The 25,995-nt window shown below is 45.6% G+C and overlaps 1 protein-coding gene across 1 annotated transcript in view; it reads right to left on the reverse strand.

The window, feature by feature from the left end:
- The window catches only part of LOC142313023 (uncharacterized), a 203,665-nt gene extending 184,355 nt beyond the window's left edge, over nucleotides 1-19,310 (reverse strand). The window contains exons 1-3 of the mRNA XM_075352010.1: nucleotides 19,301-19,310; nucleotides 18,372-18,469; nucleotides 6,180-6,270 (exon numbers count right to left, since the gene is read on the reverse strand). Of these exons, the coding sequence (XP_075208125.1) occupies nucleotides 6,180-6,270; nucleotides 18,372-18,469; nucleotides 19,301-19,310 (199 nt within the window). The remainder of the gene's footprint in view (nucleotides 1-6,179; nucleotides 6,271-18,371; nucleotides 18,470-19,300) is intronic.
- Between the last annotated feature and the right edge of the window lie 6,685 nt (nucleotides 19,311-25,995).

Here is a 25,995-nt window from a genome sequence, read left to right on the forward strand (position 1 = left end):
TCACATGACTGACACCTTCTATGCCGATTAGTCGCTGGTCATGTGCTTGTGACGCTTTGCTCGGTGATAGGCCAGCGTGACGTCATTGCTGTCATTCTGGCAGCGGATTGGCTCTGGTGTCCTCCATCTTGGATGAGGCACAGAGTCTATATAAGACCCTGACGCACGCCGCCCAGTCCTCTTGGTTCATGCATGAGGGTAGACGCCCTGTGCACGTCCCTCTAAGCATCTCTCTGTCTATGTTAGGTGAGCGCTACCGGCAGGGTAGCGTTCTTATACCTTACAGCTTCGGCTGCAGTCCGTATCCTTACCTCTTAGTGGAGCGGACATAGGCAGGTGCCTGAGGCACATGGTCCGGCTGGGCCTTGTGATTCTACTCGTAGGTGGACGTTGCCGCTAGGGTAACGTTCCTTATACTGCGTCTGGCAGTTGTTCGTATCCTCGCACACTAGGGGAGCGAACAGAGGTAGGAGCTTTGTGCGGTTTATGCTGCTGTCCGTCTCTTTTGCACCACTAGAAGAGCGGACCTAGGCAGGTGCCATATCTAGTGGTTCGTGTCCTCGCACACTAGTGGAGCGAACGCAGGTAGGAGCTTTGTGTGACTTACGCTGCTGTCCGTCTCTTTTGAACCACTAGAAGAGCGGACCTAGGCAGGTGCCATATCTAGTGGTTCGTGTCCTCGCACACTAGTGGAGCGAACGCAGGTAGGAGCTTTGTGCGGCTTACGCTGCTGTCCGTCTCCTGGCACCACCAGAAGAACGGACCTAGGTAGGTGCCATTTCACACTCACTGCTTTTGTCTCTGTGATCTTTAACAGAGACCATTCCACACGCCCTCCAAGTAAGGGAGGAATTGCTTTATTTTCTAATTATATTCCTCTGTGAGTTTAACAGAGGTATTGCACTCTGCACTTGTGCTATTATTTTTTACAGTGGTACACTTATATACCCCTTATCCTCTGCCATAGTCTGCAGCAGAGTCTTTGCACGGTGGACCCTGACTGTCTGACATTCCTTTAGGTTTTATTATCAGACAGCCCCCCGTAACATTAGGACTGAGCCAAGGGTCTGGCAGTTATGGCAGAATATCAGCAGTTACACCGTTACATACAAGTACTTGAGTCGCGGCTCAAGAGTATAAAGGATAAACCTCAGACCATGGTGACATCTGCACATAATCCTCGACTTGCTCTGCCAAACACATATTCTGGCGATGCCAGATCATGTCGTGGTTTCATTAGTTAGTGTCAGATACACCTAGAGGTCAACTCTTCTCGCTTCTCTACGGAGAGGTCCAGAGTAGGCTTTATCATCTCCTTACTTCAGAACAAAGCCTTAGAATGGGCGACTCCCTTTTGGCGAGCGCTCTGATGTGGTTACTCTGAGACATCAAGACTTTCTTGATGCTCTTAAAGCGGTATTCATGGGTCCGCACTTTACCCATGATGCGGCCCTGAGACTCTTAGATCTATCTCAGGGTTCGTTATCCACTAGTTCTTATGCCATTGCTTTTAGAACTCTGGTGGCAGAACTAGATTGGCCAGAGAAGGTGTTGATTCCTATCTTCTGGAGAGGGTTGGCAGGCTATGTCAAGGATGCCCTTGCTACTCATGAGGTCCCTGCTTCTCTGGAGGACTTGATCACAGTACCAACGAGGATCGACGTACGCCATAGGGAACGTAGACTCGATGTCTCTTCCTCACGCCCTAAGCATCGGGCTATTCCAGTTGTTGAGGGTCCACTACCATCTTCCTCAGCATCTGAAACATCTCCCACTCCTATAGAGTTAGGTCATACGTCCTCCAGACTATGCAAGTCTGGTCCTCCTATATGTTACGTATGTCGTCAGGCTGGGCACTATGCCAACAAGTGTTCTAGTTGTCAGGGAAACTCCCAGGCCTAGTAACCATTAGAGGGGGGTTACTAGAGACGTCTTCTGCACCCTCTAAGTGTAGTATCCCAGGTCAGCTCTCATTCTCTGAGAATACATGGCCTATTATGGCTTTTGTGGATTCCGGAGCTGACGGGACTTTTGTGTCCTCAGGATTTGTAAAGATACACAATATTCCCTCTATCATGTTAGAGGCGCCTATTCCTGTCCGTGTTGTTAATGGGACTATGTTGATTGACTCCATTACATTGAGGACAGTTCCCTTGCGCCTTTCCCTGCCTCAGGGTCACATAGAGGAGATTTCTTTTCTTGTTTTGCCTGAGGGTATAGACGACGTCCTTCTGGGTCTCCCATGGCTTCGGACTCATGCTCCTCACATTGACTGGGAGTCCGACAGCATTATTAGTTGGGGTTCGAAATGTCAGTCCCGATGTCTTCCCTTACCACCTAAGGTCGTTGCGGTTGCATCAACTGATCTCTCTCCCATACCTACACCCTATTTGGATTTCGCTGACGTGTTCTCCAAACAGGGTGCTGAGGTTCTTCCACCCCATAGGCCGTATGACTGTGCCATAGACCTTATCCCAGGTTCGGTTCCACCTAAGGGCAGGGTTTACCCCAGGTCGATACCTGAGTCGGAGGCCATGTCGACCTATATAAGAGAGAGTTTAGAGAAGGGGTTCATTAGTAAGTCTGTCTCTCTCGCGGGAGCTGGGTTTTTCTTTGTTCGGAAGAAAGAGGGTGATTTGCGTCCCTGCATAGATTACAGGGGTCTCAACGCAATCACAATAAAGAACAAATACCCGTTACCTTTAATTTCGGAGCTCTTTGACAGACTGAGGGGAGCTCAGGTTTTTACGAAGTTGGATCTGCGGGGTGCGTATAACTTGGTACGAATTCGAGAGGGTGACGAATGGAAGACCGCTTTTAACACCCGAGACGGTCACTATGAATACCTTGTCATGCCTTTTGGTTTATGTAATGCCCCCGCAGTATTTCAGAGACTTCGTAAACGATGTGTTCAGGGATTTACTGTTATCCTCCGTCGTGGTGTATCTGGACGACATCCTGATTTTTTCTGCTGATCTGGAGACTCATCGTCAGGATGTCGTTCGTGTCCTTTCCCGTTTAAGGGAGCACTCATTGTTTGCTAAACTCGAAAAATGTGTATTCGAGCAGTCATCCTTGCCTTTTTTGGGCTACATTATCTCACAAGAGGGTCTGGCTATGGATCCTGCGAAGCTCTCTGCTGTCCTGGAATGGTCCGAACCTCATTCCTTGAAGGCGGTGCAACGCTTCTTAGGATTCATAAATTATTACAGGCAGTTCATACCCCATTTCTCTACTTTGGTGGCCCCTTTGGTGGCCTTGACTAAGAAAGGTGCTAATCCAAAAGTCTGGTCTACTGAGACATCCCAGGCTTTTGAGGCAGTAAAAAGACACTTTTCAACTGCTCCCGTTCTTCAAAGACCCGATGAGAATAAGCCCTTCCTCTTGGAGGTTGATGCCTCTTCAGTGGGTGCTGGTGCGGTCTTGTATCAAAAGAACGGTGCAGGTAGAAAAAGGCCGTGTTTCTTCTTTGCTAAAACCTTTTCACCGGCAGAGAGAAACTATACTATTGGGGATAGGGAACTGCTCGCCCTGAGATTAGCCTTGGCGGAGTGGCATCACTTGCTGGAAGGAGCGAAACATTCTTTCCAGGTCTATACAGACCATAAGAATCTGACGTACTTACAAACCGCTCAGCGTCTGAATCCTCGCCAAGCCCGCTGGTCCTTGTTTTTCTCCCGCTTTCACTTCTCCATCAACTATCTGTCTGGGAGTAAGAATAACAAGGCAGACGCTCTGTCTCGCTCTATGGTTTCTACCCAGGAAGAGATTGACGAACCTCGTCTTATCCTTCCCTCCAGGGTTTTTCATACGCTCTCCCCTGTGACGTTAGACCAAATCCCACCGGGCAAGACCTTTGTGCCGCCTGATCGACAGAATGATATACTGTCGTGGGCCCACACCTCAAAGGTGGGTGGGCATTTTGGTATTAGGCGGACACGAGAGTTACTGGAGAGTTGGTATTGGTGGCCACACTTAGCCAGCCACGTCAAGAGATATGTCGGTTCCTGCTACTCGTGTGCTCGCAACCGTCCATTACGGCAGAGACCGGTTGGGCTCTTGCATCCTTTACCAGTGACAGATAGACCATGGGAGGTGGTAGGCATGGACTTTGTGGGTGATCTTCCGTGTTCACAGGGACATAGATTTGTGTGGGTCATTACGGACCATTTCTCCCGGATGGTTCATCTCGTACCGTTATCGAGAATCCCGTCTTCTAGGGTACTAGCCAAACTATTCCTCAAGCATGTCTTTAGGCTTCACGGGATGCCAGATCGTATCATTTGTGATAGAGGCCCGCAATTTGCTTCCCGTTTCTGGCGAGATCTTTGTAGCCTTCTGCAAATTGAGTTGAATCTCTCTTCGGCATACCATCCGGAGACCAATGGATTGGTTGAGCGTACCAATCAATCCATGATTATATACCTTCGACACTTTGTTGCTGAGAACCACGATAACTGGTCCTCCCTCCTACCCTGGGCAGAATTTGCCCTTAACAATTCGCTGGCTGAGGCCACTGGGCAGACACCATTCGTACTCAATAATGGGCAACACCCTAGGGTACCGGTACCGTTTCCCGCTGCTGCACCTTCTCCTCTTGTAGCCGACTGGGCAACTAATGCCAGAGAGGTTTGGGATCGGACTCAAGAGTCGATCCAAGCAGCTAAGGACCGTATGAAGACGGTGTCCGATCGGTTTCGTCGCCCGGCTCCTGTCTTTTCTCCAGGGGATTTTGTGTGGCTCTCTGCAAAACAAGTGAGACTTAGAGTGAGCTCTGTCAAATTTGCTCCTCACTTCCTGGGTCCTTATGAGGTTCTTCGACAGGTAAATCCTGTAGTCTACCAATTGAAGTTACCCGTCCATCTTAGGATCCATGACAAATTCCATGTTTCACTGCTAAAGCCGGCTATTTTACCTCACGCTCGTGAAGTGCATTCTCCTGCCTCTGATTCCTCTCGCTCTAGCTATGAGGTACGAGCCATAGTTGGTTCTAAGATGGTTAGAGGGCGCAGGTTCTTCTTGATAGATTGGGAGGGCTACGGCCCGGAACATCGCTCTTGGGAGCCTGAGGAGGCTGTCCATGCTCCCGACTTAGTTGGCGATTACCTGCGTCGCCAGGAGGGGGGCCCTTGAGGGGGAGGTACTGTTACGGTTGCTGTGGCTCTGGAGACTATGTCCGGATTTCTTGCTACTGCACATGTGCAAGCGCTGGAGACTAAGTCCTATCTTGGAGCCATTGCACATGTGCGGGTGACATCATCGCTGACACGAGGTCACATGTCTCTGACACCTTCTATGCCGATTGGTCGCTGGTCATGTGCTTGTGACGCTTTGCTCGGTGATAGGCCAGCGTGACGTCATTGCTGTCATTCTGGCAGCGGATTGGCTCTGGTGTCCTCCATCTTGGATGAGGCACAGAGTCTATATAAGACCCTGACGCACGCCGCCCGGCGCTCAGTCCTCTTGGTTCATGCATGAGGGTAGACGCCCTGTGCACGTCCCTCTAGGCATCTCTCTGTCTATGTTAGGTGAGCGCTACCGGCAGGATAGCGTTCTTATACCTTACAGCTTCGGCTGCAGTCCGTATCCTTACCTCTTAGTGGAGCGGACATAGGCAGGTGCCTGAGGCACATGGTCCGGCTGGGCCTTGTGATTCTACTCGTAGGTGGACGTTGCCGCTAGGGTAACGTTCCTTATACTGCGTCTGGCAGTTATTCGTATCCTCGCACACTAGGGGAGCGAACAGAGGTAGGAGCTTTGTGCGGTTTATGCTGCTGTCCATCTCTTTTGCACCACTAGAAGAGCGGACCTAGGCAGGTGCCATATCTAGTGGTTCGTGTCCTCGCACACTAGTGGAGCGAACGCAGGTAGGAGCTTTGTTACGCTTTTTGATGATCTTCTAAGTTATTGAGATGCACCAGTGTATACATCTATTAATATGAAATATATGTTCATTTTGCAATAGACTGTACTGTCTCCATGTTCATTCCATATCTAAGTAAGAAAGGATATTCATTCCACTATACATTGCACATTCCTCGTGTCTAGGATGTACGGGAAACCTCTTACACCTTATTTTTAGTAAAATAAGTTTTGTTCCTTCTTCTTAGTCCAACATTGTAGCAGCTGCTGAATGAGAAGAATCTGTGACTTCTCTGCATTTAGTGGTCACTACTCACCTGGGCGGTTATCTGTAGGAATCTCCTCTTTACTCCACTCATCACCCCTCACATATGTCTCTGTAGTATTAATATGGATCAGATCTTCACCCTAAAACAAATATTGTAAAAGTCACAGACAGATGGAGAAGTCACATCTATGATCAGCTCTAATCCTTCCATCTCCACTGCTGTCATTACACAAGTATAAATAATACAACCCTTGGCAAAAATTATGGAGTCACCTGGCTCTGAGGATGTTCATTCAGTTGTTTACTTTTGTTTAAAAAAAAGCAGATCACAGACATGGCACAAAACTAAAGTCATTTCAAATGTCAACTTTCTGGCTTGAATAAACACTAAAAAAAAAAATCATGAAAACATAATGTGCTAGCCAGTAATGGTTACTTTTCAAGACCAAACAGGGGGGGGAAATTATGGAATCACTCAATTATGAGCAAAAAATTATGGAATCATAAAAAACAAACAAATTAAATAACACTCCAATACATCACTAGTATTTTGTTGCACCACCTCTGGCTTTTATAACAGCTTGCAGTCTTTGAGGCATGGACTTAATGAGTGACAAACAGTACTCTTCATCAATCTGGCTCCAACTTTCTCTGATTGATGTTGCCAGATCAGCTTTGCAGGTTGGAGACTTGTCATGGACCATTTTGTTCAACTTCCACCAAAGATTTTCTATTGGATTGAGATACGAACTATTTGCAGGCCATGTCATTTACCTTATGTGTCTTCTTTCAAGGAATGTTTTCACAGTTTTTGCTCTATGGCAGGATGCAATATCATCTTGATAAATGATTTAATCATCCCCAAACATCCTTTCAATTGATGGGATAAGAAAAGTGTCCAAAATTTCAATGTAAACTTGGGCATTTATTGAAGATGTAATGACAGCCATCTCCCCAGTTACTTTACCTGACATGCAGCCCCACATCATCAATGAAAGTGGAAATTTACATGTTCTCTTCAGTCATGCCTTACCACGTCAAAGTGACAGGGCGGATAAGCCCTTACTTACGTAGCGCTTAATAATATACATATTAGGCAAACTGAATACAGTTTTATGGTATTCATGCATCAGGATAATGATTGATTATGGAATGGCAGAAGCAATAGTACCCTGTTATATGGATACAATTAAGGCTAGTTTCACACTTGCGCTATTTTGACGCAAACGGAATCCGTCACTAATGTAGTACAGTTCATTTATTTACAGTGGAAGCGCGTTACTATGGCGCGTGTGTGTGTCATGCAGTACCCGCTTGTGTCCACACGATGTCGCGCTTCCACTGTAAATAAATGAACTGTACTACATTAGTGACGGATTCCGTTTGCATCAAAATAGCGCAAGTGTGAGTGAGCCCTTATTTAAATCACAGTATAAAGAGAAATAAGCATCAATACATTACCAAGTATTGTAGCCAGGGCTGTGGAGTCGGTAAGCCAAACCTTCGACTCCGACTCCTCAATTTCCCTTTCACCTACTCCGACTCCGACACCATGACTCTGACTCCTACATATATTGCTTATCGTTAAGTGAAAAATTTATTGTAGTACATGAACATGTGTATGTGAACATCAGACATTTAATAATTTTTATGATACAATAAATCAAGATATTTGTATAGAACATAAAATATATTTATTGGAATACAACTTTAGAACACAAAAAACTGTAAGAAATTGTAAATATGTAATACACTATGTAATATACAGTGAATTACGAATATATCTTTTGTGTGTATGTACGCATACATTATATATATATATATATTACATATAGTGTATTACATATTTACAATTTATTAGTTTTTTGTGTTCTAAAGTTGTATTCCAATAAATATATTTTATGTTCTAAATATCTTGATTATTGTATCATAAAAATGATTAAATGTCTGATGTTCACATTGTACTACAATAAATTTTTCACTTAAATATAAGCAATATACTAAATGTTATTATTTAGTATGTTTCTGTTGAAAACTGTTTTTTGCCACTTACATAGTGTTATATATAACACTATGTAATGCACTATGTAATACACTATGTAAGTGGCAAAAAACAGTTTTCAACAAAAACATACTAAATAACATTTGTGCAGTCTATGAATTTGTTGTAAGAAATAAAATTATTAGGTCAGATTTGAGGTCATCTGCGAAGGAGGATCTGATGGAAGCAATTCTAAAGGCTACTTTACACACTGCGATATCGGTCCCGATATCGCTAGTGTGTGTACCTGCCCCCATTTGTTGCGCGACACGGGCAAATCGCTGCCCGTGCCGCACAACATCACCCAGACCCGTCACACATACTTACCTGCCTGGCGACGTCGCTGTGACCAGCGAACCGCCTCCTTTCTAAGGGGGCGGTCCGTGCGGCGTCACAGCGACGTCACTGAGCGGCCGCCCAATAGCAGCGGAGGGGTGGAGCTGAGCGGGACGTAACATCCCGCCCACCTCCTTCCTTCCGCATAGCGGCCGGGAGGCAGGTAAGGACAGCTTCCTCGTTCCTGCGGTGTCACACGGAGCGATGTATGCTGCCGCAGGAGCGAGTAACAACCTCGTTACTGCTGTATTGAAAACCAGAGAACCAAAGGACTAAACGTGCATAAGGAGATCATAATAAATTCAAATCACAACCTTAATTGATGCATATAAAAAGACAATATTTATTGTACAATATATAAAAACAGGTTGGATTTCCAAAAATATATATAATATTGTATACAGTATTTTATAGAATATAGGGAAAATGAGGACAGGAAATTGTAGCACATTCACCCATGCATGTAAAGTAAGACAGGCTGAAGATAAAGCACCCCATGGAACTAGAGTAAATCATGTATCAAGGTATCATGCCATGGGAAAAGACAGGGTAAGCCAGTCTGGCTGGATAGATAGAAGTTCAGAAGTAGAACAGCAAAAAGTCTCCAGATCTAAGTGGCAGGGGTATCCCTATATCATGTCATACATAGGTGACTACCTCGATATATACCAACACAAGTATATCCGGAGCATTGCTAATATATATTCAGCCAAATACTGCTTACCCATTAGTCAGACTGTGCCAGCAGAATCATACAGCGTGTGCCCCTACGCGTCTCGCCTCAAGCTTCATAAGGGGGAGTGAACAAAAGAGAATGCCAGTAAAGGGTGCCTAGGAAGGTGGAGTTTTTGAACCAAGCCATAAGTGCTGAAAGGTCAAAGAGCGTGTCAGTCCTGTTCAGATCACGGCGCACGTGTCCACAGCCCTACCCCCGGGTCGCATCACATCCGGCACTCCGGCGGTGACGCAAGGTGTCAACGTTAAGGAGGCCATCGGGAGCGAACGCAAGGGGGAGGAGAGTGGAGGCGCGCGCCCTGAACAGCACCATCAGATGTAAGAGCCAAGAGCGCGAGTGTGCGCATGCGCACTACGCCACATCCGCAGCTCAAGCTGGCAGTGAAAACAAGGGGAAGAAGCATACGGAGAGTAAGGAAATGGACCCGACAAAGGTTGCCCATGTAATGGGACACATATGCACATCTATATATCCCATTGCACTATACATAGTAAAATCATATATTGCAAGGAAGTTGGCCAAAAATATGCCAGTAAAAAATGACTCACTGTGTCCCTGAGTCAAAGTACAAACCGTATATTTCAAACTCCATACCATAACAACAAAGGCCAGGCCACCAGTGCCAGCCATACTCAGTATTTCAAAAAGAGGGCGAACAAAAGAGAAGAGGGAGGGGGGAGGAGGGGGGGAAGAAGAAAGGAGGACCGCTGTTTGAGTCATATCCAGGGGGATCAGTATCATACCAAAGTCAGAGAAAGGAAAGTAAGAGGGAAAATGAAAACTACATGTATGTGCATTATAAACAGGGAACCACGCATAAGGGAAAAACATGTAAGCAAGATATATATATGCACGCATGTACGCCTGCATGCACAGATGTCCGAAACAAGAAAATTCATGTACATATCATCCGGTGACAGCAAGACATGTTAATTGTAACCCCACAGCTTGTGCGCGATGTTGACACTCTTGGCGCTGGATAATGACCAAACATCATATATGTTGAGAGAGAACTTGGCTTGATTCCAGGGATAAACATTGGTGAAACAAGAGACCACTCACATGGCAAACTATAATGAAAGGGACCTATAAAAATCCAAAGAAGAAAGGACGTAACCTTGAGGTAATCAACCTCTCCGATCTGGTGTTGACTAAATCTCAGATTGAAGTCCTGAGCCTAGGTTTGAATTTTGCTCCTAACTATGATTTTAATTTCTTTACAGTGATCAAGGACTTGCACCTCTTCTCCCGTAAGTTAGTTTTGAAAAAATTGCATACCAAAAGAAGCTTGGACATGTCTCCCCTATCTGATGCCGAAGTAGAGGCAATCTCTATTCTTGAAGAATTGGATGAATCCTCCCCACAAACGGTAGGGGGCCATGAAATAAATTTTCCCACCTCCATATATCCTCATTCCACCACCTTCCCCCCCTTTTCAATCTGCCCCGAGGTTGAGATTTTTTGTAAACTTGTCTCTGAGGACCTTAAAAAACTGACTAAGAGACATACAAGAGATAATCTCACCTCGGATCAACGGAGAGCCTTGAAAGAACTGAAAGAGCTGGATGATGTCATCATCAAGCCGGCAGATAAGGGGGGGAATGTGGTGGTGTGGCCTCGTCATATGTATGAGAAGGAAGCCGGCCGCCAACTTCGTGACCGTCATACATATGTTCCCTTGACGCATAACCCACTTGGTGGTTTTATGATAGAATTGTATGCCATCCTTGATAGGGCCTTCAGACATGGCATTATTACCAAGAAGGTACTGGATGGACTTACTATTAAATGCCCTGTAGTACCGACCTTCTATCTTCTCCCCAAAGTCCACAAGGATCCCGTCTGCCCCCCGGGGCGTCCGATTGTCTCAGGCATTGGAGGGATGTGCGACCCAGTTTGTAAGTTTATCGAACATTACTTGCATCCACTGGTGGAAATTCTGCCCTCCTATGCCCGGGACACTCTTGACGTCCTGAGGCGGGTTGATTGCCTCTTTGTGGACGATGGGACCCTTCTCACTACCATCGACGTGGAGTCTCTATATACATGCATCGATCATCAGCATGGTTTGAGGGCGGTCAACTTCCTGAGCATGAGTAGTCTCGATGCACAGTTGTGTCAGTTGATTAATGAATTGTTAGAATTCATCCTGACACATAATTTTTTCACGTTCAGGGATAAATTCTTCTAACAGAGACGGGGGACCGTGATGGGGGCGGCCTGCAGGCCCTCCTACGCTAACCTTTTCCTGGGGTACTGGGAGAGGGAGGTGTTTGGAGGTGACGCGCAGGCTGATGCCCCCGTCCAATTGTGGATAAGATATATCGATGACGTGCTGATTCTGTGGGGGGGGACCTCAATTGAGTTGGAAAATTACATCTGCTCCCTCAATCAGAATCAGTATGGCATCAAACTTACCCATAAAAGCCATGCCATTGAGATTGACTTCCTGGACGTGAAACTGATTGTGCATCCGGACCGTTCACTACAAGCTGACATGTTCAGAAAGGAGACTTCGACTAATGCTTTGCTCCACGCTACCTCCAATCACCAGGCCTCCACGATACGAGCTATACCTGTAGGACAGTATCTTCGCGCTCGAAGGATCTGCTCGACAGAGCAATATTTTGAAAAACAAGCTACGGATCTTAGAGCTAGATTCCGGGAGCGAGGATACTCACACCGCACTATTAAAAAAGGATATAATCGGGCTAAAAACGCCAGGAGGCCTGAATTGCTGATTGGGGGTAAGAGGAAGGATAAAGATGAAGGTCTGATTAGGTTCATTACAACCTTTAACAATCAATGGGACGACATCAGAGAAGTGTTAAAGAGACACTGGAATATCTTAAAAACGGACAATGTACTGGGTCCCAAAGTTTCAGATGTACCCCTAATGACGGCAAGAAGGGGGAAAAATTTAAAAGATCACCTGGTACATAGTCACTATACATCTAAAATCCAGTCTCTCTTTGGCATACCAAGGACTAACTTTGGTTCGTTTCCGTGCGGGTCATGTCTAGCATGTCGTAACATGACACGGGCCGACACTTTCATGTCATCGGATGGGGGTAGGACATTCGAGGTGAGACACTATATCTCTTGCCGTACCTCGAATGTCATATACTATGCCAGATGTACATGCCACCTCATTTACGTTGGACTCACATCACGTGAGTTCCGTAGACGTATTAGAGAGCATGTTAGGGACATTATGGCGGCCCGTGAAGAAACGAATATTCATCTTTTAAAGACCATTCCCCGTCATTTTAAAACGCACCATGGCTGCAATCCTGATGAACTTAAGTTCATGGGGATTGACGTCATACATTTGGGAATACGAGGTGGTGATTATAAGAAGGCCCTGGCGAGACGTGAATGCGAGTGGATTGTGCGACTTGATACAGTTTCACCTAAAGGACTTAATGAGAAGCTTAGCTTCTCACCCTTTTTATAGAGACTCGCTGTCCACTCGCGTCCCCTTCTCGTCGGGGTACGTTTGTGTGCCCTCAGGCCTTTATATGGCAGGATGAGTTTTCTGTAGCTTTTTACATTAATCGGATTTTTGCTGTCTCTAATTGTAACCGGTGTTTTTATTCCATTTTTTCCCTTCATGTTTGTCTTTTGTGTGCACTGTTTTTAATTGTTTCTTCTTTGGATTTTTATAGGTCCCTTTCATTATAGTTTGCCATGTGAGTGGTCTCTTGTTTCACCAATGTTTATCCCTGGAATCAAGCCAAGTTCTCTCTCAACATATATGATGTTTGGTCATTATCCAGCGCCAAGAGTGTCAACATCGCGCACAAGCTGTGGGGTTACAATTAACATGTCTTGCTGTCACCGGATGATATGTACATGAATTTTCTTGTTTCGGACATCTGTGCATGCAGGCGTACATGCGTGCATATATATATCTTGCTTACATGTTTTTCCCTTATGCGTGGTTCCCTGTTTATAATGCACATACATGTACTTTTCATTTTCCCTCTTACTTTCCTTTCTCTGACTTTGGTATGATACTGATCCCCCTGGATATGACTCAAACAGCGGTCCTCCTTTCTTCTTCCCCCCCTCCCCCCCCCCTCCTCCCCCCCCCTTCTCTTTTGTTCGCCCTCTTTTTGAAATACTGAGTATGGCTGGCACTGGTGGCCTGGCCTTTGTTGTTATGGTATGGAGTTTGAAATATACGGTTTGTACTTTGACTCAGGGACACAGTGAGTCATTTTTTACTGGCATATTTTTGGCCAACTTCCTTGCAATATATGATTTTACTATGTATAGTGCAATGGGATATATAGATGTGCATATGTGTCCCATTACATGGGCAACCTTTGTCGGGTCCATTGATGTGTGTATGGGTACAGTGGTATATTTGAGGGGACACGGGGATCCTTTTATCTTTCTTATTTATTATTACTAGTGTTATGGATGCATGGTTTTTCATACATATGCATTCTGAGGGATGTATGCACATATGTGTAGATTTTAAAGACCCAACACATGAATACGTATCATGTGTGTACTCCTTGTATGTATACATGTATGTATGCACCAGAATGATCTGCTGTGTGCGATCCATATGTATTAATCCTCACCAATTACATGCCTCTCCCTTTTTCTATCTTATCTTTCCTTACTCTCCGTATGCTTCTTCCCCTTGTTTTCACTGCCACCTTGAGCTGCGGATGTGGCGTAGTGCGCATGCGCACACTCGCGCTCTTGGCTCTTACATCTGATGGTGCTGTTCAGGGCGCGCGCCTCCACTCTCCTCCCCCTTGCGTTCGCTCCCGATGGCCTCCTTAACGTTGACACCTTGCGTCACCGCCGGAGTGCCGGATGTGATGCGACCCGGGGGTAGGGCTGTGGACACGTGCACCGTGATCTGAACAGGACTGACACGCTCTTTGACCTATCAGCACTTATGGCTTGGTTCAAAAACTCCACCTTCCTAGGCACCCTTTACTGGCATTCTCTTTTGTTCACTCCCCCTTATGAAGCTTGAGGCGAGACGCGTAGGGGCACACGCTGTATGATTCTGCTGGCACAGTCTGACTAATGGGTAAGCAGTATTTGGCTGAATATATATTAGCAATGCTCCGGATATACTTGTGTTGGTATATATCGAGGTAGTCACCTATGTATGACATGATATAGGGATACCCCTGCCACTTAGATCTGGAGACTTTTTGCTGTTCTACTTCTGAACTTCTATCTATCCAGCCAGACTGGCTTACCCTGTCTTTTCCCATGGCATGTTACCTTGATACATGATTTACTCTAGTTCCATGGGGTGCTTTATCTTCAGCCTGTCTTACTTTACATGCATGGGTGAATGTGCTACAATTTCCTGTCCTCATTTTCCCTATATTCTATAAAATACTGTATACAATATTATATATATTTTTGGAAATCCAACCTGTTTTTATATATTGTACAATAAATATTGTCTTTTTATATGCATCAATTAAGGTTGTGATTTGAATTTATTATGATCTCCTTATGCACGTTTAGTCCTTTGGTTCTCTGGTTTTCAATATATATGTTAAGGACGTGCTTCAGCGGCCGCATGATAGCCGCATATGTGTTTCCACGACAGCGGATTTTTCTATTTATGCTCGTTACTGCTGTAGTAACGATTTTTGAGAATGGACCCCCATGTCACTGATGAGCGATTTTGCACGTTTTTCCAACGATGCAAAATCGCTCATCGGTGTCACACGCAACGGCATTGCTAATGCAACCGGATGTGCGTCACCAAATCCGTGACCCCAACGAGTTCGCATTAGCGATGTCGTAGCGTGTAAAGCCCCCTTAAGGCTAGAGAACAACCTCTCTACAGTAACTTGGGTTGGAGGCAAAGCCGTAACCACATGGGCAGCATCTAACAATTTCCGGGTATAAAGGAATTATCTCATGCACAGTTAGTTTTGATGAACGGTTGAATTTTTCTATTTCTTTGAGAGTAAGTGAAAAATTTTACTGAAATCTAGTCAATCTGCTTGCTATAGGAGACGGAGTGAAATCTTTTTCCTTGCGGCAACGCTTTGCCTGCTCCATGTCATCCAAATACTTGTCAAAGTTAAACTCCTCATCTGATGAGGATGAAGATATGGCAGCAGTAGCATTGTGAGGATCCAAGTCCTCTTGCGCCTGGCAGTCCTGTAGCCGCTCATCCTAACTGCTACCTCACTCAAAGCTTCTTTTCCTTTAGTAAGCTGTTGATCATCAAGCAGTATACGATGACTTGGGTCCACATACACAGCTGCCAGAAGAATTTTATTTTCCAATAGCTGTGTCTCTCTCCGTTTCATTGAAGCAGAAATGCCATCTGCGATTAAACCTCCTCTTTGGGACAGGCAAAATAGCAAGTTCTTCCACTCCCTTATAAAAATGCCAGGAGTTAAATCCTTAGTTTGTAATTTTTTAGTGACGGTAAATGGGTAAATAAGCAATTCCTTCAATTCAGCCACCTGTGTCCATTGACCTTCATTTAATGTTACTTGAGGGTTCACCATATCTATAAGAAACGATTTTAGTTGAAGCAATTGCTCAGTCATTAAATAAGTGCTGCCTCACCGAGTGGCTTGATCAACAATTGCCCTTTTCCCAGCACGTCTCTTCAAGATGGAATCAATTTTAGGGGTTCTGGTGGCAATAACAAACTTCCTCACTTTTCCAATTAGATTTCCAGCATGTCCGCCCAGTTTCACACATCCGGCTTTTCACCAGTTTGGCAGATGCGGCGCACGCCAGTACAGTACGATACAGTACAGTGGCAGCGCTGCAACCTTCGGGTCACATGACAGCATGTGACCGGCGTTTGTTGCGCTGCCACTGTACTGTATACACTGCACTGGAGTATGCCGCATCCACCAAACCGGCGAAAAGCTGGATGTGTGAAATTGGGGTCCCTCTTGCAGACTCTCTCTTATTGCCAGCTGCAGCGTGTGCACAACACAGTGCATGTGATGAATATGAAAGTGTTTTGAAGCAGCTTCAACAAGATCATCTAATCCGAATGTATCATTTTGCTGTTCTTCTGTTGTAATATCTGTTTATTCCTCAGTTAGATGAACAGCACTGTGGCCTTCCATTTCTAACATACTAAATCCTAAATTTTCTTCTAGCTGTTGTTCATTACTCTCATTCATCAGTGTAATTGTACTTATCAAGTTTGAAGTATTGTCCTTTACAATAGCAAGAACCTGTTCTTTTTTACTTCGTAATCTTGCAGAACTTTTTCCACTAAGGCCTGGAGAAACTGGCTGGTGTGATGAGCTTTAGTATCTTTAACTGCCAGTGTTTTGCTAACAATTTCTTTCTTGTCACAAACATATCGAACATTGATGGCAAAATAATTCAGTGAAATGCAGTGACTCTGGCATCCCAGCAAAGGCAATGGGTTTCAAGATAGGACATTCAGACACATCGTTTTGTGAGGATCCTCACAAAGAATGAGCATGTCAGTTTGTGGCCTTTTTCTAATCTGCTTTTGCTATTGAAAGCATTATTTATGAGCTCAAAAACCTTTCAGGTGATGCGGTTTTTTAAAAAGCTGATCTGCTTTAGCAGCTGATGAACATATCCTGAAAAAACGCAGCAAAAACGCTGTGTGTGAATGTAGCCTTAGATCAGGAATAGAACAGCCATTTATAGGACATTTCATAAGTTTCCCAAATTCCCATGAAAAAATATTCAGCACATTCTGCATTGCACTACTGTCCCCAATTTATTATATATTTTAGGAGTCGGAGTCAGTGCATTTTATACCGACTCCGACTCCACCAAAATGAGCTCCGACTCCACGACTCCACAGCCCTGATTGTAGCATCACTTACCAACCGGAGGGACCTCGGTCAGCGAGGAGAATACTCTGGTATTATCATCACAGAAGAAGTGCAATCACTATACGTTCTGGAATGTCTCTAACTCACTGAGCAGGCCCCCCCTTTTTATACACAGCTCCCACATCCTCCTCCATCACGGCTGCGCAGTATGTTGTTTTTCACAAAGTTAAGTTTTATGATCACAGCACAGTGCTTCAAGGTTGTTTGTTATTAATCACAACATAACAACCCAAGGTTTGTTTGTTACTGATTATAGTATAACAATCCACAATTTGTTTGTTACTGATTACATTTCAAAGTTCTCCAGCATGTTGTTTTTTACAAAGTTAACTTTTCATGATCACGGCATAAAGCTCTAAGATTGTAGCATATGGACAGCATGACCTCCATAATCACCTATTCTGAAGACTGGATACCTATCTTAACCCAGTCACACACTCATACTTGATGATGATGATGATGATGATTCGTATCACAAGTCATCTTTTTATTGTTTAGCTATTCTGTATGTAAATCCAATTTCCTTTAGGTGGTTTTTTACAGTTCAGTCACAGACATTGACTCCAGTATCCTCCCATTTGTTCCTCATTTGTTTTGTTGTGCATCTCCTGTTTTGGAGACATATTGCTTTAAGTTTCCTGTCTTGACGCTTTGATGTCTTTCTTGGTCTAACAGTATGTTTGCCTTTAACAACCTTCCCATGTTGTTTGTACTTGGTCCAGATTTTAGACACAGCTAACTGTGAACAACCAACATCTTTTGCAACATTGCGTGATGATTTACCCTCTTTTAAGAGTTTGATAATCCTCTCCTTTGTTTCAATTGACATGTCTCGTGTTGGAGCCATGATTCATATCAGTCCACTTGGTGCAACAGCTCTCCAAGGTGTGATCACTCCTTTTTAGATGCAGACTAATGAGCAGATCTTTTTAATTCAGGTGTTAGTTTTAGGAATGAAAATTTACAGGGTGATTCCATATTTGTTTCCTCATAATTGAGTGATTCCATAATTTTTCCCCCTGTTTGGTCTTGAAAAGTAACCGTTACTGGCTAGCACATTATGTTTTCATGATTTTTTTTAGTGTTTCTTAAAGCCAGAAAGTTGCCATTTGAAATGACTTTAGTTTTGTGCCTGTGATCTGCTTTTTTTAAACAAAAGTAAACTGAATGAACATCCTCAAAGCCAGGTGATTCCATAATTTTTGCCAAGGGTTGTATAATACTGGTGGATAAAACCACAAGATCTTTACAGCCGTCTACACATCATAGGGAGATTTCTACCTGATGATCCTGAGGAACATTGGGATCTTCTAGTTTACAGTCCTGTGGGAGAAGAGGACGGGGACATCTCTCTGGTGTTGTCCTCTTACTGGATAGACCTGGAGGAGACACATACAGGGACTGAATTCATTCCTTACATACAGATAATTATAGGCCGTGTGTATTTAGTCCTGTCTATTACCTGGTGATGTGAGGGGCTGGGGAACCTCCATCATGACGTCCTTGTACAGATCTTTGTGTCCTTCTAAATACTCCCACTCCTCCATGGAGAAATAGACGGTGACGTCCTGACACCTTATAGGAACCTGACACATACAATGATACCGTCACCCCCGATCCCTTCATAGCGTTACTGTATAATGTCCCAGCATTCCCAGCAGTGTCACCTCTCCAGTCAGCAGCTCAATCATCTTGTAGGTGAGTTCTAGGATCTTCTGGTCATTGATGTCCTCATGTATCGGGGGGTGAGGCCCCGTGATTGGGCTCAGGGGTCTTCCCTCAGACACAGGGGCCTGACAGCACTCACTAGAGGTCTTCTTCACTACTGTGTAATCCTGGTTATGGAGAGACACAGTAAGAAATCTCACTCCAGACATTTCCAGAGTCCTCACCTCTCCAGTTCTGTCCATCTGTTATTCCCATAGATAAGAATGGTGTAATGTGACGTCATCAGAATCTCTCACCTCTCCAGTAAGCCGGAAGAGGATCTCTAGGGTGAGGTGTAATATCCTCTCCGCCATCTTGTCCCTGTCCATATCCATCCTTCACGGGGCAATCAGGAGAATTCTCTTCTATAGAGCGATTGTTCTCCCCCAGCATCTAATGTGTATGGAGCCTGAGCCCAGTAATGGGGAATCTCCACACACCTCCTCCTGCAGAGCCGCACACTAGATAAATGGTTGTGGCTAAATCCCAGTGGGTAGAAGGACCTGTGGGCATGACCTGCTTCGTTAGTGGGCGTGATGGCTTGTTTGGTGGGCGTGGCGATGTTTCCTTCCGTCCAGTATAATCCTGCAGGCTTCGCCCCCCCCTGCACCCCTTGCATCTGGAGCTCTTACCCCCAGACCCCTGCTTCTATTATAATCAACTCTATGCCAACGTGGACTTAGAGAAAAAAGGCATCTTCTTGGTATGAGCAATGTCGTGGAGGCCCCACCCCTTTCTGGTCACATGGGCGTGACATCAGCAGAGGTCCCTCTGGCCACTGGGATTTAGATGCTACCCTAGATATATGGCTGCTCTGTGCTTCCAGGACCTGTGATGATGTCACATGGAGGGGAGGAGTCAGGGGTCACATGATCAGCTACTCAGTGTATGCAGGACTCTGCTGTGCTGGGTGTCATGGTGCTGGATGAGGGGAAGGTTATGTGTGGGGTCAGGAGGAGTTTACAGTGTGGATGTAGCGGAGCCGTGTGTGTACAACACATTCAAAGTGGAGCAGTATGCGTGCGACATGTACAAAGCGGAGCCGTGTGTGTCTGTGTACAAAGCGGAGCCGAGTATGTACGAGGTATGAGGAGCAGAGCCGTGTGTGTATGATGTGTATGGAGCGGAGCCATGTGTTTATGTATGGAGTGGAGCAGTGTGTTCGATTTGTACAAAGCAAAACCATCTGTGTACATGTACGCAGCGTAGCCATGTGTTTATGAGGTGTACGGTGTGGAGCCGTGTGTGCACAATGTGTGTGTAGCGGAGCCGTCTGTGTACCATGTGTATGGAGCAGAGCAGTTTGTGTATGAGGTGTACAGAGCAGAGCTGTGTGTACATTGTGTGCGGGGTGAAGCCGCGTGTGTACTATGTGTACTGTGCAGAGCCAGGTGTTTATGCCATGTACGGAGCAGAGCTGTGTGTGTAGTGAGCGGAGCTGTGACAGAAGTGGATCCATATGTGTACTTCTGAAACTGAAGGCATGTCCTGGAGGTGGTGATGTTATACAGAGCCATCTGGACGATGTGAACTGACAGCTTATTATACCACTTTAGTGTTTTCTTCATGGCACTGTAAGGCCACGTCTCAGTGTTCTCTTGTCTGTGTAGATATGTGGTACCCTTGCGCTTCAGGCGCCACAGGGTATTACACCACTGTTATGGGGTCATATCTCTCCCGGGTCAGGAGGGTGTTAACCTGTCGGTGCCTTCACAAAACACATACAAACAACAGCAGGTGCTTACTCACTGGGGGGTTGGACTAGGGCAGACAGGGGAGCCAGCCAGCAAGAAGCATGGGACTTCCCAATCGCAAGGACAACCATAGGGGGCGAGCACCACATGGGGTAGAAGTAGGAGCAACCAACACACTTTAGACAGAACCTTCCTGGGCACAGCTTAGGAAAACACCTAGCCCTGACAACTGGAGTTGGTGTTTCCTCTTTCCTCGTGGATCCGTGGATTGGAGCAGGGGGATCGGCCTGGTTCTGAATAGCTACAGAGGGACACTTCGCTAAACTTTCACGGGCACTGGTGGTGACCGCCGACTATCCGGGATCGGCTGGAGCCCATCGTGGCAGAGAACGGCGCCTCGGGCAGCGCTTAAATGGACTTGTGAGTAAAAACACTTGGAACCGCAGCCCCTGCCGCTGCTTTAACCTCTTCAGCCCCCAGCCTGTTTTCACCTTAAAGACCCAGCCATTTTTTGCAATTCTGACCAGTGTCACTTTGACAGGTTAAAACTCTGGAACGCTTCAACGGATCCTGGCGATTCTAACATTGTTTTTTCGTGACATATTGTACTTCATGTCAGTGGTGAATTTAAGGCGATATGTTTTGCGTTTGTGAAAATTTTGGAAATTTGTCGAAAATTTAAATTTTATGCCCATAAATCTGAGAGCTCACACAAAATAGTTACTAATTAACATTTCCCACTTGTTTTATTTACACCAGCGCAATTTTCGAAACAATTTTTTTTTTTCATTAGGAAGTTAGATGGGTTAATCAGCAATTTTTCATTTTTCCAACAAAATTTACAAAAAAATATTTTTAGGTACCACATCACATTTGGAGTGACTTTCAGAGGCCTAGCTGGCAGAAAATACCCAAAAGTGACCCCATTGTAAAATCTGCACCCCTCACACTGCTCAAAACTACATCCAAGAAGTTTATTAATCCTTTAGGAGCTTCACAGCAACCAAAGGAATGTGGAAGAAAAAAATGAAAATTTAACTTTTTTACACAAAAATGGTACTTTAGCCATAAAATTTAGCATTTTCACAAGGGTATCAGGAAAAATGCACCACAAAATTAATTGTGAAATTTCTCCTGAGTACGCTGATACCTTATATATGGGGAAAATCAATTGTTTGGGCGCACGTCAAGGCTCAGAAGGGAAGCAGCATCATTTGAATTTTTGAAAGCAAAATTGTCTGGAATAATTAGTGGATGCGATGTTGCGTTTGGAGACCCCCTGAGGTGCCTAAACAATAAAGCTCCCCCACAAGTGACCCCATTTTGGAAACTAGACCCCTCATGGAATTTATCTAGATGTTTAGTGAGCACTTTGAACCCCTGGGGGCTTCACAAAAGTTAATAACTTTGAGCCGTGAAAATAATAATAAAAAAATTACCACGAAATTGTTACTTCAACCAGGTAGCTTTTTTTCACAAGGGTATCAGGAAAAATTGCAACATAAAATGTATTGTGCATTTTCTCCTGAGTACACAGATACCTCATATGTGGTGGAAATCAAATGTTTGGGCGCACAGCAGGGCTCGAAAGGCAAGAAGCGTCATTTGACTTTTCAAACGCAAAATTGTCTGGAATCATTAGCGGATGCCATGTTTTGTTTGGAAACCCCCTGATATGCCTAAACAATGGAGCTTCCCCACAAGTGACCCCTTTTTGGAAACTAGACCCCTCATGGAATTTATCTAGATGTTTACTGAACACTTTGAACCCCTGGAGGCGTCACAAAAGTTTAGAATGTTCAGCCGTGAAAATATATATATTTTTTTTTTAAAACAAAATTATTTCAACCAAGTAGCTTTTTTTTTCCACAAGGGTATCAGGAAAAATGCACCATAAAATGTATTGTGCAATTTCTTCTGAGTACACAGATACCTCATATGTGGTGGAAAGTAATTGTTTGTGGACACAGCAGGGCTCAGAAGAGAAGGAGCGCCATTTCACAGCAAAATTGGTTGGAATTATTAGCGGATGCCATGTTGTGCCTAAACAATGGAGCTCCCCCACAAGTGACCTCATTTTGGAAACAATACCCCCATGGCATAAATCTAGATGGGTAATGAGCACTTTCAACCCTCACGTGCTTCATACATTGAGGCATAAAAACAAAAAGTACTTTTTTTTTCCACAAAAATGTTATTTTTAGCTCAATTTTTACAGGGGTAACAGGATAAAATGGACCATAAAATTTGTTGGGCAATTTGTTATGAGTATGCTGATACCTCATATGTGGCAGAAAACCACTGTTTGGGCGCACGGCAGAGCTCCAGAGGGAAGGAGCGTCATTTGACTTCTTAAATGGAAAATTAGCTGGAATCGTTAGCCGCACCATGTTGCATTTGGAGATCCCTCTGATGTGCCCAAACAGTGGAGCTCCTCCACATGTAACCCTGTTTTGGAAAATAGACCCCGACCATACAAAAAAATATTAGTTTGGTGAAATAAAAAATACGGACATCAGTAAAAAGAAAAAAAAAAATGAGCGCCTGCAACTGACACTATGGCACTAAGGCAAGTGCCACACAAGAGAACGATGCACAAATCTCGTATCGCATCATCCGGCACAACCGCACACTCCTGTCTGGAAGAGAGCGACCGTGCCGGATGATGAAATGTGAGACTCGTGCATCGCTCTCATGTGTGGCACTGGGCTGACCCTGACAATATTCAGTAAAAAATACTGTAGTTGATGATTACTACAGTATCATTTTACTGGCCCTAAACTATGTTTATTTGTATTTCTTTCTTAGTTTACAGAAAAAAAATCAGGACGCACGCATGTACTGCAAAAATGGGGGGGAATAGGTGGGATGGAAAAAAAGATGGATGGAGGATGGAAGAGGGCGCAACGGATGCAGGAGCGGCGGAGGATGGGTGAGGGCGCGGCACATGGAGGAGCGGTGGAGGATGGGTAAGGGCGCAACGGATGCAGTAGCGGCGGAGGATGGGGGGAGGGTGGAAGGGGAGTGGGAGGTGAAATTGGGGATAGCTACCTTACAGGATGGATCTAGGCAGCAGGATTGCAGCAGATGGAGGAGCAGGAGATTCGGGAGGGGGAGAGGGGGCAGAGGATTAAGGAGATGGGAGAGAGCAGGCAGCAGATCGGGGAGGGCGCAGTGGCTGATGGGGGAGTGAGGTGGCAGATGCAGGGGCGCAGCGGCTGATGGTGAGTGCGGTGGCAGATGCAGGGGCGCAGCGGCAGATGGGGGAGTGCGGTGGCTGATGGGGAGAGTACGGTGGCTGATGGGGAGAGTACGGTGGCTGATGGGGAGAGTGTGGTGGCTGATGGGGGGAGTGTGGTGGCTGATGGGGGGAGTGTGGTGGCTGATGGGGGGAGTGTGGTGGCTGATGGGGGGAGTGCGGTGGCTGATGGGGGGAGTGCGGTGGCTGATGGGGGGAGTGCGGTGGCTGATGGGGGGAGTGCGGTGGCAGATGGGGAGAGTGGAGCGGCAGATGGGGAGAGTAGAGCAGCAGATGGGGAGAGTGGAGCGGCAGATGGGGAGAGTGCTGTGGCAGATGGGGGAGTGGAGCGGCAGATGCAGGGGCGGCGCAGCGGCGGATACAAGGAGGCAGCAGAAAGAGCAGCGGCGTCAGATGCAGGGAGGGGTGCAGCCGCGTCACATGCAGGGGCGCATCGAGAGGAGAGCAGCAGGTGCATCTTAGCTGCTGCTCTCCCGCTGCGCCCCTGCATGTGACGCCACTGCTCTCCCGCTGCACCCCTGCATGTGACGCCGCTGCTCTCCTGCTGCGCTCCTGCATGTGACGCCGCTGCACCCCCCCTGCATCTGACGCCACTGCTCTCTTTCTGCTGATGCAGGGGCACAGCGGGAGAGCAGCGGCGTCACATGCAGGGGTGCAGTGGGAGAGCAGGGGCGAAGCAGATGGAGGAGGGCAGCGGTGGATCGGGGGCCGTGACTTACAGATGGGCACCAGCAGGGATCGCTTTCCTCAGATTCCACGGAGGGAGAAGCTGAGGAGATCAATCTCCTACAGCTCACCGGTCTCAGATGCACGGTGCTTGGAGAGATCGGTCACAAGGCCGATCTCTCCAATCAAAGCTGGGGGCGGGTGCAGCAAAGGTCACCCAGCTCCAGCCAATGACCAGTGCTACAGCTGCACTGATCATAGCTGGATTTCAATGTTTCAGACATTTTGAATGGCTGAAACATTACATTGGCTGTGATTGGCTGAGCGGCATTCGTCAGCCAATCACAGCTTCCGTAGGTCTGGGGAGGAGACACCACCCCTCCTGAGGTCAGGTACAGGTCCTCTCCTTCCCGAAGCTACAGTTTTTGAAAACCGATCGCGGTCACCGGGGCTCTAAGGCTGCGATTTCGCCATGACGGATGTATCCTTCATGGGTCTTTAAGTACCAGGGCACCATGACGGATACATCCGTCAAAGGTCATGAAGGGGTTAACCGGTAGCGCTGCGGCGCCAACGGGAACTACCACAATCCTCCCGGGGTAATGCCGTTCTGCCTGTGGGGTGCAACACCATCCTGGCTGCACCCTACATCTGCCCCGGTGATAAACCCTGCAGCGGTGGCCCCCATCATTGGCCGCATACCACAGGTGGCGTCACGATTCTAATAGTATATCAAATTCGGCACTCAGTTTGAGATAAATCAATTTTTTTATTTTCCAAAGTTTGTCAAGCAATTTTGTGTTATCAAAAATCAAAAAACGTTTCGGTCACACGACCTTCCTCAAGTATAATAACACTACAAAAAAGAAAAAATAAACAAATAAACAAATCATGTGGCATGAATATCATTAACAGGCAATATATATAAGAATTGAAAGACGTGTCCTCAATTCATACAAAAAGGATCTTTTTGTCAATCAAAAAAATATATCAAATATACATCATGTACTACTGGAACAGCAGAGAACACAGGATAACAGAAAAAATACTTTGTCACTGGACTATGAAGCATAAATCTACATTCAAAGAACATTAAAATCTGTTTCCTATAGAAAAAAGGGAACAATAAAAATAAATAAATAATATGCAAATAGGCAAATACATGTCATCAAGACTGGAACTAACAAAATTAACTCCAATAATGCCTGGATTAGAAGTATAATAAAGCTATTAAACTTACCAAAGTTTGTAGGATAGAGTGAATGAATGCTGTTAGTTTAAGGATAAGAAGCTGCCTCCCCGGGTCCGTAATGCATGTGACCTGCCTGTCTAATGCCTGAGTTTAAATAACCCGCTTAATGGGATAATAGGCGTGTAATCAGGGTATAGCGTAACGTCACTTCCGGTATTAAAAACGGAAGTGACGTTCCTGGATGGCATACGTAAATGGGCTCGGTTGGCAGGTCGGCGCCTGCGCAGAAATAAACAGCGCCCGCTCAAGTGAAAATAGAAAGTGTAATGCATGTTTCATAGCGTAACGTCATTTCCGGTAATATGATCGGAAGTGGCGTCCGTGGAT

Source organism: Anomaloglossus baeobatrachus, chromosome 5 (genome assembly GCF_048569485.1).
Source record: "Anomaloglossus baeobatrachus isolate aAnoBae1 chromosome 5, aAnoBae1.hap1, whole genome shotgun sequence".
NCBI classification, from domain to species: domain Eukaryota; kingdom Metazoa; phylum Chordata; class Amphibia; order Anura; family Aromobatidae; genus Anomaloglossus; species Anomaloglossus baeobatrachus.